Here is a 12,955-nt window from a genome sequence, read left to right as displayed (position 1 = left end):
GGGAGAGGATAAGTTTCTGTTGTTTGAAGCCACTGAGTTTGTGGTTATTTGTTACAGCATCCATTGGTAACTAATACTTACCATGGGATCCAGCAGGCGCAGGGGACAGTGGCTATTGTTCCCTCCCAGGACTAGGGCCCTGCTCACTTTGGGGATCATTTTGTTTCGCCTTCTGTCACAGACTCATGGTCCTCAACACAACCCCCAAGACCCAGCGAGTAGCCACTTGCCCCTGTGCCCTCAACCTAGCAAGCTGAGATTCATTCAAAATTATGGAAATAATCTAAATCCTTATGTGTGGATAAAGAACATAATTTAGAGGCAGAATCTGGATGGTCCTAACCATCCAATGAATTCTGTGACCCCGTTTTACAGACAACAATGCTGAAGCCCAGAGGAGTTAGTTGGCTAGTCATGAACCTACCTAAACTCAAACATCTAAGACACTCTCTCTAGGAGTTCCTGTCATGGCTCAGCGGTAACGAATCTGACTAGGATCCATAAGGATGTGGGTTTGATCCCTGGCCTCGCTCAGTGGGTTAAGGACCCAGCGTTGCCGTGAACTGTGGTATAGGTCACAGATGCCACTCGGATCTTGCATTGCTGTGCCTGTGGCTGTAGCTCCAATTTGACCTCTAACTTGGGAGCTTCCATATGCTATGAGTGTGGCCCTAAAAAGCAAAAAAAAATAATAAAATAAAATATTAAAAATAAATAAGTAAATAAAATGAACTCTCTAAAAACAGCAAAAAGCCCTAGGCCAACAGAACCAGCAAGATATACATTCACAAACCATTGCTTCTAGTGTGAGGCAGATTAATCTGACAGTTGATCATGTTTGGCCTTGTCTGTGCTGCTGTCATTTTGAGTTGCCTTTCAACTATTTTATTGTTATGTAATCTTTGGTTCATTTACTGGCTTATTCCTCCATCCAGATTGTATAGTCCTTTAGGGCAGGTGGATTTCATCCTCCACAGGACTTTGCTCATAGCTGGTGTTCAATAAACATTTATTTTATGTCTGTCCCAAAGAGCCTACTGGCTCTTTTGTGTGCCCCGGTGTAATTCCATTTTCTTACAGGTGAGACCACAAAAGCCTATCAGAGCCCATCAGTTCCAGGGACAACCGCACAGCCAGTCACCCTGATGCAGGTACCGGGGACCACTGCAGTCGAAGCCACCCACACTGCCTTGCCAAAGCCATCCCCATCTGCAGGCTTTACCACCAGCAGCCTCAGACTACAGCCTGTGGGCCAGAGAAGCCGGGAGCTGGGTCAGTAGGTAGACTCTGTGTTGCCATGTGCTGGCAAAGAGGGGGGGATGGGTTTTTGGAGTGAGCAGCTCTGTCTGGGTGCCTCTGTATAGAGCCCATATCAAGCTGGATGAGGGGAGAGCTCCAGAGCCCTGGGTCAGGGGTATGCGTCATGTCCTCCCAGATTCAGGGGGTCCACTCGAGCCAACTAATCATTCAGGACCAAATGAAAAGCTAAGCAAACTGTGAGGAGCGGGCTTAATAGAGGTTTGAAAATAGGACTGCTGCTAATCACACTTTGGAAGGTAGGATATTATGCGAAATTTTCTCCCTGCAAATTTTCTCAAAAAGCTGGGTGAGAGGGATAATAGATTGCTATGTAAACATAGAAATTTGTTTTGTTTTAAAGGACACATTGGATGCTCCTGGAAGTCTTCAAACACTAGAACCAAACCAAACAAAAAGAATCTCTTTAGGAAAAGCCAGATAACTAAAGTTTTTATTCCCTTTCTGATTGCTTTTTGTCTTACCCCATGTACTCGTTTCTTAGATCATATTTTAGGTTTCACCAAAGCCCGGTTTATGGAATTGATCTGGAATTTGATCAGTTTTACATTTAGGAGCCCATGTGATAATCCAAACACTGGTTTTACACAGGCTTCTATGTCAGGCATCCTGGACAGGGAGCACCCATCTCATCTCCAAAGATCTTCTGGAAAAGGGGTGGGAAACTCTGCAGCTGGGGTGTTGCTGTTGGCTCTGCCCTTTTTTCTAAGTATTTCCCCCCTGGAGCCACTCTTCCTTCTAAGAGGAAGTGCCCAGGACCCTTTCAGCCTCACCTCCAGCTTCCAAACATCACTGCCACGTTGCCTGGCCCTTGCCTCCTTCCCTGTCAGAGCCCAGCTCTCTCGTCATCTTTTTAGTCAATAAATCCAAACACTTTCGATGTGCTAGACTGTCCTCTAAGCCCCTGACAAGTGTTAGCCGATGACGTGCTCAGAACAACCCTATACAGTGGATGCATGACTTCTCATTGGACTAATTCCTTGTATGGAGAGGAAACCAAGGAGCAGGTCGGTGAGGAAACCGGCCCCCAGTCACACAGCTGGGAAGGAACCACCTTCCCAGGATGCAAGCCCAGCAGCCTGTTCTCCAGTGACTCCCCTTTAGGGCAGGAGGCATCCCTGGCGAAAACAAACATCTCAGAGACCTTGACAGGGATGGGGCAGTGAGATTAGAGGGTCTGAGGCACAGCCAAGCCCTGTTGTGATTGGGAATAAATAATAACAGGACACACAGCCCATTCTCTGTGTCGGGCACCCTGCCTGCATTATTTTATTTAACCTTCCCAACAACGCTATGAAATAGGGAGTATTACTAATCCACCCAAAGAATGACTCATGGAAGAGGCTATAATATAAAGCCCCCAAATAAGAATGCCATAAAAATAATTTCTGAAATGCATCAGACATTATCTAGATTCTTTCAAAGACATCTGAGTAGCTGAATGAGTTGTTTGCTCCCCATGTCTCCTTAGAGGACGTCAATTTTACATAACACATCTAATTAAGCCTGGGGCAGATGGTTTTGGCTGTACTGGGAGCTTGGAAATCCTGTTTCAAGTTGGGCCTGTGCTTATGGAAAACCGCAAGCAACTTGAAGCGGTGGCTCCCAGCCTGGCCAAGCTTCCTTGCTCCTGGCCTGGGGACAGGAGCTCTGGGCAGCCGCCTTGCAGCCCATCAGTGTGGGCTCTTCATCCTGGGCCAGCACCCTCGTCCATGCTGCCCCACAGACAGCTAGACAAATATTCAGAGCCCTTTGCTCTGTGCAGCCAGTGCCGTAATTGCTAAGAAAGGAGCCAAACTGAGGAAGGCGGGAGAAGGAGAGGACTTTTGAAAATGTGTATGGCCTACTCAAAGGATTTTCTGTAGCAAAGAGGCGGAGTGCAGATTGATGCCTGAATGCCCAGGTCTTTTTTTGTTTGTTTGTTTGTTTTAATAACAGGCTTATTGAGATACTTTTCACCTACTGCACAATTCAGCCACTTAAAGTGTACAGTTCAGTGGTTTTCAGGGTACTCAGAATTGTGCGACCATCACCACAGTCAGTTCTAGAACATTTTCATCACCCCCCGAAAAAACCCACACCCACTAACTGTCATCCACTGCTTCCCCCTAACCCCCTCGCCTCCAGCCCTGGATAAGCACCAGTCTGCTTTCATGAATGTCTATCTTAATACATGGCTATAGATATTTGCGGTGATATTTCAGCCCAACTACATTAAATAATGCCTAATATATAGAGAACTTATTTCTTAAAATAGTTGAAAATATTCTGTTAATTATAAGAGAGCAACTCTCCTCCTGCTGATGGACAAGTTGCTGTTGTTGCATTTATTTTTTTTTCTTTCATATATATGACTGTAGTCAAAAGATTCTAGAAGTGGTTCTAGATGAGGTGTTCAAGCAAAACCAAAATCACTTATTCCTTCAAAAACACCTCTTAGACTTCCTGCAGTGGCACTGCAGGATCAGTGGCATCTCTGGATCACTGGGACGGAGGTTTGATCCCTTGCGGGTACAGTGGGTTAAGTATTCAGTGTTGCTACACTGTGGCAGAGGGTGCAGATGTGGCTCAAGTCTGATCCCTGGCCTGGGAAAACAAAAACAAACAAAAACATTTCTTGAGCGCCCACTGCGTGTCAGGCCAGCAAGACCCCTGAGAAGCATGAGCCAGAACAGGAGCAGCCTGCATTTGAGGGTCCACGAGTCAACTTTGAGGTAAAGAGCTGCCTTTCAGCCAGGACACAGGAAATTGGAAGAGTCTAGGAGAGAGGAGAACCTTTGTAGCAGGAAAAGATGGGGGCTCTCCCAGCCCATGAGGAGGAGCTGATGCAGGTGGCAGGAGTCCAAGGAAGATGGGGCCAGACACCAAGGCCACATCATGGCCCCTTAACTGACCCACGATTGTGCAAACCTCACAAGACGAGAGGAGCAAGGCTAGGGCTCAGGGAGCCAGGAGCCTACCCAAGGCGCAGGAGAAAAGCTGTTCTTCACAGCCAAGAAAGACGTTGGCATCCAATGGAGCCACGTGGTCACTGTGCTGCATCTTAGGGCCAGAGGAGGCAGCCTGGAGGACCAAAGGCATAGATGGGCTGAGGAAAGAGCTCTGGAAAAGATGGAGAATGCCTCAGGCCCAGCTGCAGGGCCAGCTGAATCTACCACAGGTTTGGAAGGTGGAGTGTGGCTTCATGCAGCATTGTTTGCCTGGTCAGGTTCATCTCAAGACAGCACCATGGTTGCCTCAGCAGATCTCATCTATCTTCCAGTATATCCACAACAAAGGGTAAACTAGCGAGGGGAGCAGAGCACCACCTGGTGGCAGGGCATGGTGATGCACCTTTTGCTCCCCTCCATCCTCTACATAAGGGTGGCTGAGGAGCAAAGGGTGCTACCTGGGACAGGAAGGAACCGGCATCTGTAACTAACTGCCCATCCCTACCTGCCACATGCAACCTCCCTTCTCACCAACATGCATCTCATCTCTGAAAATTTATCTTCCTTAAGGTGTCAGGAGACGGCTTTTCTTAAAATCCAGTCTTAAAAAATAGTAAGACAAATATTCCAAAAGAAAAATGGGTGAAGGCCATGAGCAAGCAGGTCACAGAGGAAAAACTATAAACAGCCAGTAAATACAACAAAAGGTGTCTGACTTCACTAGGAACCTAATAAATGCACAGTAAACAATAAGATGTCATTTTTCTACCAATTCATATCAGAAAGGGATAAAACACAGGTTTGGCAAGAGTATGGAGAAATGCACTTAACAGAAATATACCCCTAGGTAATTACCAGCCACAATCAAAAGAGGCCTGGATAGCAATGTTGTTCGTGATAGAAAAATAGAGAAGGTCTAATTGTCTGTTGTCAGAGCAGTTAAAGAAGTTACTATCCAGCTATTCAAATACGTGCAGTTAACTGACAGAGGATCGGTCTGTTACAGGTTAAGTCAAAGAAGCAGGCTACAAAACAGCACGGGTGCTGATCTCGTTTTTTGTAATTTGTTTTGTACAGGAGAACATGTGCGTAGAAAAAGGGATCCAATGCTATATACCCAAACTGTAAATCAGTCACTGCTGGATATGGGGATTACAGCTGACTCCTAACTATCCATAGCATATATCGTGACAGTGAGCATGTGTTCACGTTATAGAATTAGAGAGAAAACAAAGCTGTTTTTTGAGGTTGTGTCCAAATAATTGGAACAAGGACCAAGAAAGACAATGAAACGTTATGGTGGATAGATTTGGTCCTAAGAAAAACTGATATTTTCCCATGACCGCTCGTCGCTTCCTTTCCATGAAACTTGGGTCTTTCCCTGGGCTGGTTTTTTCCTGGCCCTCCTGCCACCCAAACGGCTTTGCATCGCTCTTTACAGATTCTCCCTCCTCCCTTTTAAAGCCTTGCTTCAGAAAAATTGCCCAATGCATAATGAATGCTGAAGTGTATTTGATTCTCCCACAGAGTAATTAAGGATAACCCATTGTGTGCCCTTAAAAATGACTGAACGCTAATGCTATTTGCATCAATACCATGTTAATGCAGTTTAAGCAAACTGCTAAATGTTAAGTGACATTGCTATTGAGGAATTACTTTAACCCCCTCTGGAGTGGCACAGTTGAAGAGAATTATTGGAAGAATAATGAAGTACAGAGAAATATGGCATGTTAGTACAAGACACTTTCTTTGACAATTGTGAAGTACGAAGGTTACTGTTACTTGGAATTTTCAGTCAGTGTTTTGAGTTAAAGCCCCTTCCCCCCCCCTTTTTTTCCATTTCAATCCCTCCTCCAGGGCAGGTTCAGACCACCCCAGGACAGAGCTCTACCTTCGTTCTGACCTCGGTAATGTCATCTTAGGATGGATGCTGGAAAGAATGAGAACAGTTAGGCTAAAATTCATGCTCTGACCAGTCAAATGTTATTACAGATCTCTGGTGCACCACCACCTACACTAACAGCCAAAATAGCCCCCAAGCTAATCCAGGTGAGAACCTGAACTCACCTTTCCAGCTACTGACGACAGTTAAGCTTGTTTACATGGGGTTTGTCTTCCCAAATCTTTGTCATTTGACTCAGATTTGGGCAGAAAAGCTTTAAACCAGATATACCCACAAAAGATACTGCTCAAGGGCCCAACTTGTAAGGAAAGTAAGGGAGCCATTCAATAAGCAAAGCTTTTACAATGGTCATTCCCTCGAGGCAATTTTGTGGAGGTTGTGATAGAAATTCCTAAAGATTCAGTAACTAAGCTCTTAGAAACCTGAAAAGAGATACTCTCTGGGGTGTATACTTGAGGAACTAGGGTAAAAGAAAGAGAAATTTTTATCATTTCCGGGGAAAAGGCAGAGCCAGTTTTTCTGTGACACGGGGAAGAGAAATAATTCTCTCTCCTCCAGTTCTCCCACGGATTGCGGCGCTCCCTGGCTTCCCTTCCTTCACTTGGGGGGTTAGTGTATCCCTTTGGGGTTTGGCCCAGGAACTGGGAATGCAGAGATGAAACAAGTTCTCCAGGACGCTGTGGAGGCCTACGGGGATGAGAAAGGAAAACCTAGCACAGTGAGATGCTTTCTGCAAACTGCTCAGGCTACAAACTGACATGTGGGAGAGACAATTTCCTTTGCAGCCTCGGGGTGCTAGAAAGGAGAAAAGCTCAGGTCCTTCTACCTGTCTGTCCTCCATATGGTACAGGATCCCTAGAGGCTGCAGCTTCTGTTTTGCTTTGATGCCAGATGGGCCCATGGGGTCCCCTGGGCTAAGAGTCTCTGTGGCTTCACAACTGCACCATTGCCACACACACTCAGTGGTTCAGGACAAAGGGCTTAAGAATCAGATCGCTGGGCCAAAGATGCAAGGCTGTTTGGGGCCTTGACAGGCCTGTGGGACCGTTCAGGCAGCCAAGTGCAAGGCACTCCTTCCTCTGGGGCCCTTGGCCAGGATCTGAGCCTCCTTGGCAAGCCCCCAAAGTAGAGCCAACCACAGAGAGCTCGGCCAACTTCCAAGGAAAATCTGAGCTGGGGGCACTTTCATCAGGGGACAAGATAAGAGAAGAAAGCAGATTGCTGGTTGTTACTCAGCTGACCCTGTGTAATCCCCCAGGGTACCCAAAGGCCGGATTCTCTGGAGCTGCTTTCCAGGACCCTGGCTTCCTCCCCTCTGCTTAGTGGCCCTGCTCTGCTGCACCTGCAGGCACCTTCTCCCCACACACTGCAGGCCTCTGCCGCTCAACTCCGGGCGTGCCAAGTTGTTTTAACCTCTAGTGAACGTCTCTTCACTCTGTTCTCAGTGTGTTCAAAGAATGCTTCTGCCCATCCAGACAGCAAAAGGCTCTCAGGGGTTTGGGTCTGCGGGAGAGTCCCCCCGACCCCTTGTGCATCCTAGGCCAGGGCCACCTTGCCATCCCAGGACCGCCTCTGGGATAAAAGCGCAAATACCCAGACACACCACTTGGGGGGGCGATGGCAGCAAGGCACTGGCCAGACCTCCAGCTCCTGTTTTTTCCTGCCCAACAACCCAGGGCTGTTCTTAGCATCTGATCCCACTGCCTTTCTATAACCTTTTGTAGCCTTACTGCCTCAGGTCTCTAGCTGAGTCTCCCTTTCTTCTCCACTGTCTTCTCACTGCCAGTAATTAAAGCTCTATCTGGATGACCATACAGTTGCTCCCAGCTCCCTTCTCACCCTCCAATCTTACCCCTTTCTGTTGCTCCTCCCCCTCCGCCAGCACCCCTGCAGCTTTGCACTGAGCACCTCAGACCCCCCCCACCCATCGACCCTGGAGTGCTTCCACCTGGGAACCTCTCCGTCCCCAGGCAAAGCCCGAAGAGGTCTCACTCAAGTGAGACAGCTCTCACTTCGACCAGCTCTTACTTCCAACATAATCATGCCTATCAGACAAGTCACCCAGTTCCTCAGCTAGAAAATCATCCAATCACAGAATTAGAAGGAATTATATAAAATGCATCTGGTGTGATTCCCTACCAAAAAAAGTGAATCCTTTATGGTGTCCCGGACAGGGGCCTCTGGCCCATACAGAATAACTTCATGAGTGGTCCAGAGTTTCCCAGCCCCTTTGTTAGAAATACTATATCTAGAACGTAAGCCAGTTGCTCTTAATTTGTCTCAACCAGGACTTCTCAAAGTGTGTTCCAAGGACCCTGCTTTCAGAGATTCTGTGAGGTCCTCCCTACTCTGCCTACGTAACCGTGTGAGGCCAGATTTTCTTCACACACATCAACCAAAACAACATTTCACCACAGACTGACTGAAGGGACAGCCATCAGATCTGAGCTGTCTTCTATGACATCAGACACTGAAGAAATTTGCCACTCTCCTCATTGAATCCTTTTGTTTTAGAAAAGTTATTTTTCATCCAAAAAAAAAAAAAAAGTTAAAATAGAACAGGCCTCTTGCTATTTTTAAGCCAATGAAGAGTGAAACAGATCACATGGTGAACAGAATATGTTCTGTTCCAGGTAAGAGGATGCACAGTTTTAATTTCTAATACGGGAAAACTCAGAAGATACAACCAACATAAACAAAGGCTCTTTGGGGTCCTTAGTATTTGCTACGAGCAGAAATTGGAGAGCCTTTCAAATACATGAAGGTAGCCTTCAGGTCCTCTTTTATGTCTCATCTTTTCTGGGATAAATTTGTCTGAGTCCTTCAACAGGTACATGACCAGACAGTACACCCTCTAGCAATGCCCCAGTCTGCTGGTGTCTCAGAACAGGGCACTGAGAGCAGAACAGCACCTCGAGGTTCATGCCAGGGAATTGTCTCTCTCGCCCTAGACACTCTGGTTCCATGAGAACATCCCAAGTTCCATTTGGGGGAGGCTCTGTCTCCCCATCAGCGCATCTCCAGCTGAACTGGAAATCACTCAGGTTCCCAGGGATTTTCCTCAGGTATTTCTTTTTTTGCAGGGGGTGGGGGGCTGCACCCACGGCATAGGAAATTCCCAGGCTAGGGGTCCGATCGGAGCTACAGCTGCCAGCCTACACCAACAGTCACAGCAACGTCAGATCTGAGCTGCATCTGCGACCTCATGGCAATGCCAGATCCTTAACCCACTGAGCAAGGCCAGGGATCAAACCCACAACCTCATGGTTCCTCGTCAGATTCATTTCCATGGCACCATGATGGGAACTCCATCCTCAGCTATTTCTGCAGAAGCAGGTCACCCCAATCCTGCCCTGGTACGACTGTGGTTTTGAACCCAACTTAGAACGTCACACTTACCTCCATGAAATCCTCCCTTAGTCCACTGCAGTCTTCCTGAATCTTAACTCTGTCATTGATTGTGTTAACTATCCTTCCGATGTCTCTGTCATCCACTAAATTGATTAACATACCACCTGTCTCCTTTCCAGTCACTGATAAAATCATGCCACATGGGACAGACTCTCATGAGCCCCACTAGATAACCCATCTGTGTTTAGGGCAGCCCATCAGCAGAGACAAGCTGCTATGTACGGACTACAGATGCTGCTGTTGGCCTCCACACTTCACCCTCTCCTCCACAGGACACTGAAATTTGATCCACGAGTGATTCCTGCTTCCTCCACCCACTATGCCTTCTGCCCATGGATATAACTTGACAGCTCCCCAATTTAAGCCACCATCTTCACGGCAGGGGCACTGCTCTTTAAGCAAAAAAAAAAAAAAAAAAAAGATTACTGAACATACTATACATCGGACATTGTGCTATGTGTTAGAACCAGAGAGATGACTCCGATATTTTCAGATACTAGGATTTTGCTGCTGATACTACTGCCTTCGTGGGTACCACGTTTTCCGCTTCCAGAATGATCAGCGATGCCCCTGCCTTGTCTGGCACCCCTGGCCAGACCCCTGCCCCTGCTATCAGGACCCTCTGGGTCAGGACAGGGGCAACTCATGCTGGCCTGGTCTCTCCTGCTGTGTCCCGGGGGAGGGAGGGTGCTAGGCTCCAGGTGATTTAGGTTAGAACTCGGTGACTTTTCCACAAAACCATCATTTTGCTGCCTGGCTTCAGGGTACCATAAGCTCTGATCAAATCAGCTTCGCTGGCCTGGAAACCTCACCATGGCGTTCCTGTAGTTTCCATGGGAAGAGGCGGCCAGGTCCCAAACAAAAGCCCAAAACAGAGCTTTGGAGGGTAAACCGTCTATGAACCCCAGACTGCCCATGCTCCACTGGCGTGACAGCCCGTGCCCAGGACCTCTGACTGTCCTCAGCTCCCCTGACAGCCCTCTGAGTGCCCGTCTCACTGCAGAGAGAGAGAACACTCTCCAAGGGAAATGTGCAGCCCTCAGGGCATGCAGCCAGGCCCCGGGAAGGGTGGTGGGCACAGCGCCCCTGCTCCAGGGGCTGCAGCCTCTTGGATGGATACTTCCTTCTAAAAACCACACTGGAAGTCCCTGGGGAGAAGCCAGGAGGCTGAAGGGCCACCTGTGCTGCCCCATGGAACTGGAGAGCCCTCAGCGACACGTGTCACGGCTCCTGCATGGGCCCTGGGCTGGCAACTTCTGGCTGTGCAGAGAGAAGGTGCTGTAACTAGGGCAGAGGTGGGGCGGGGCTTAGTACAGTGATGGGCTGGGCCCCACACTTAGTATGCGCTGCGGGGAATGTTCCAGGCCTAGCTGTTCCATGGCCTCACCTGAGATGCTGAAGCAACAACGCCACCTCCCATGTGATGATGGGGTGGTGGCTGTGTGCAGGCTCTGGAGCCTGGCTGCTTAGACCTGACATTCTGCCCTGCGCTCCATGAGCCTCGTTATCCTCACCTGCCACATGGGCTCATATCACAAAAATAATTAGCTGGGTTTTATGGCGTCTTTTATATTTTTTAGAGTGATTTTCAACATATTTACCTTCATGTGAGGCAAGGCAGGACAAGTCCTTATGACCTCAGGTTTATACAGGAGAAAACTAGAAATCAAAGGAGGCAGACAAGCCCCCCACCCCTAGGCCTACAGCTAGTGTTTGGTTAGACTCTGGAGGGGTCTTCTTTCTTCTTTTTCCCCACATCACGCCTCTCTCCTCGACACCAGAATACAAATGTTTCCGCAAATCTACTTCCCATTACCACCAAACCTCAAAACACCAAGTCCGAGCTGTCCAAATATTTTTCAGCCTTTGGCTTTTGAATGAAAGTCATTTGGTTCAAACTTGTGCCAAATAAATAAAAGTGGCAGGAACAGAAGGACAGGCCTCCAGGACAGAAGTGAGGCTTGGAAATCCCTCATATCAGAGAACTTGTGTCCTACTAAACAAGTTTAGTAGTTTAGAGTTTAGAAGTATCCAAACTCGTGTCAGAGAACTAGTGTCCTACTAAACTAGTGTCCTACTAAAGCAATAGAGCACCCAGCATTCTAATCCTTCTTCACACTCTAGGGCCCTGAAAGCCTTGGGCAAAAACTGAGATGTCACCAGCATGGTTTTTTTGTGTGTTTGTTTGTTTGTTTGTGTGTTTGTTTGTTTTAGGAAAAAGGGCACAGTGCACATTTTTACCAGTAGGTGGAGACAGAGTTACGAGGCTGAAGAAGCTGAATGTTTAAATACATAAATCGTAAATATTCTGAACTTAGAGACCATCGCCACCCAAACTGCTGATGTTACTCAAAAAGAAATTAGGATTCAAGGAGAGCGCGTGACTTGCTCAAGGTCCTGCCCCTGGTTAATGGCTGAGCCAAACTGAACTCAGTTCTCACCGTTAAACTAGAAAGTGCAAGAGCACAGACTGCATTTTGAAATAGCCTGTTATCTTTTCATCATGCAAAGAAAAATATCACTTTTGAGTGTGTTAATCATTGAAGCATGCAGGAAAGCTGCTGGCCTTGAAGAAATGCAAACAGTTGGTTATGCTCTTGGCCTTGTGAGGTAAAGGCGAAGGGGCGGGGGAGAAAAACAGCCACTTTGGTGTCTTTATGAGGCTCCCTAACATGTCTGTGCTGCCTCTGAGCCCCTCCAGACAGAATCCCCCCAAGGAGATCAGGGACTATTGATAAGAATTTCCCCTTTCCACCACTCCCTCTATTTCACCAGCGCCAGTTTGGGGTAGGGGGCATTAAATAAATAGGATGCCAGGTGCCACCCTACTCTAGCCTGCTTGAGGCACACAGTGAGAAGCAGAGCCTCAGGAAACGAGTGGACTGTCTGCTCCCTCTGAAGAGGTCAGATTTGTTCTATGTGCTTTCTAAGGAAAGAAACACAAACAGATGGGTGAAATAAATGTACCCAGAATGATACTGGGCACATTCTGGGCACTTATTTTTGTTTCGTTTTGTTTTTGTCTTTTTAGAGCCGCATCCTTGGCATATGAAGTTCCCAGGCTAGGGGCTGAATCAGAGCTGCAGCTGCTGGCCTACATCACAGCCACAGCAACACAGGATCCAAGCTGTGTCTGTGACCTACACCACAGCCCACGGCAATGCTGGATCCTTAACCCACTGAGTGAGGCCAGGGATCATACCTGCATCCTCATGGATACTGGTTATATTCGTTTCCGCTGACCCACGATGGGAACTCCCTGGGTGCTTATGAAGTGTGATGGATGGAAGGAAGGAAGGAAGAAGGAAGGGAAGCAGGGAGGAAGGAAGGTTGGATGGATAAAGATTTCAGATCAATACAGTGAAAAGTTTTCTCACAGTCTAAACAGTCCAAG

At 47.6% G+C, this 12,955-nt stretch overlaps 1 protein-coding gene and 1 long non-coding RNA gene across 16 annotated transcripts in view; one reads left to right on the top strand and one right to left on the bottom strand.

The window, feature by feature from the left end:
* The window catches only part of VIT (vitrin), a 114,550-nt gene that overhangs the window by 65,987 nt on the left and 35,608 nt on the right, over positions 1-12,955 (top strand). For 9 of the 12 annotated variants that reach the window (XR_014842248.1, XR_014842249.1, XM_013996219.3 and 6 more), the window contains one exon: positions 1,081-1,272. The exons of the other annotated variants lie outside the window; for them this stretch is intronic. Coding sequence is in view for 7 of the 9 variants with exons in the window: in XM_013996219.3 (XP_013851673.3) it covers positions 1,081-1,272 (192 nt within the window). In the remaining 2 variants the exon portion in view is untranslated. The remainder of the gene's footprint in view (positions 1-1,080; positions 1,273-12,955) is intronic. 12 annotated transcript variants of the gene reach the window in all.
* LOC110260034 (uncharacterized) overlaps positions 1-12,955 on the bottom strand; it is a 149,295-nt gene that overhangs the window by 102,254 nt on the left and 34,086 nt on the right. The window lies entirely within an intron of this gene.

Source organism: Sus scrofa, chromosome 3 (genome assembly GCF_054392235.1).
Source record: "Sus scrofa isolate SSC_HxYL_T2T_F1_AM1 chromosome 3, Sscrofa_HxYL_maternal_Yorkshire_Landrace_v2.0, whole genome shotgun sequence".
Lineage (NCBI taxonomy): Eukaryota > Metazoa > Chordata > Mammalia > Artiodactyla > Suidae > Sus > Sus scrofa.
This window is presented reverse-complemented; position numbering and strand designations above follow the sequence as displayed.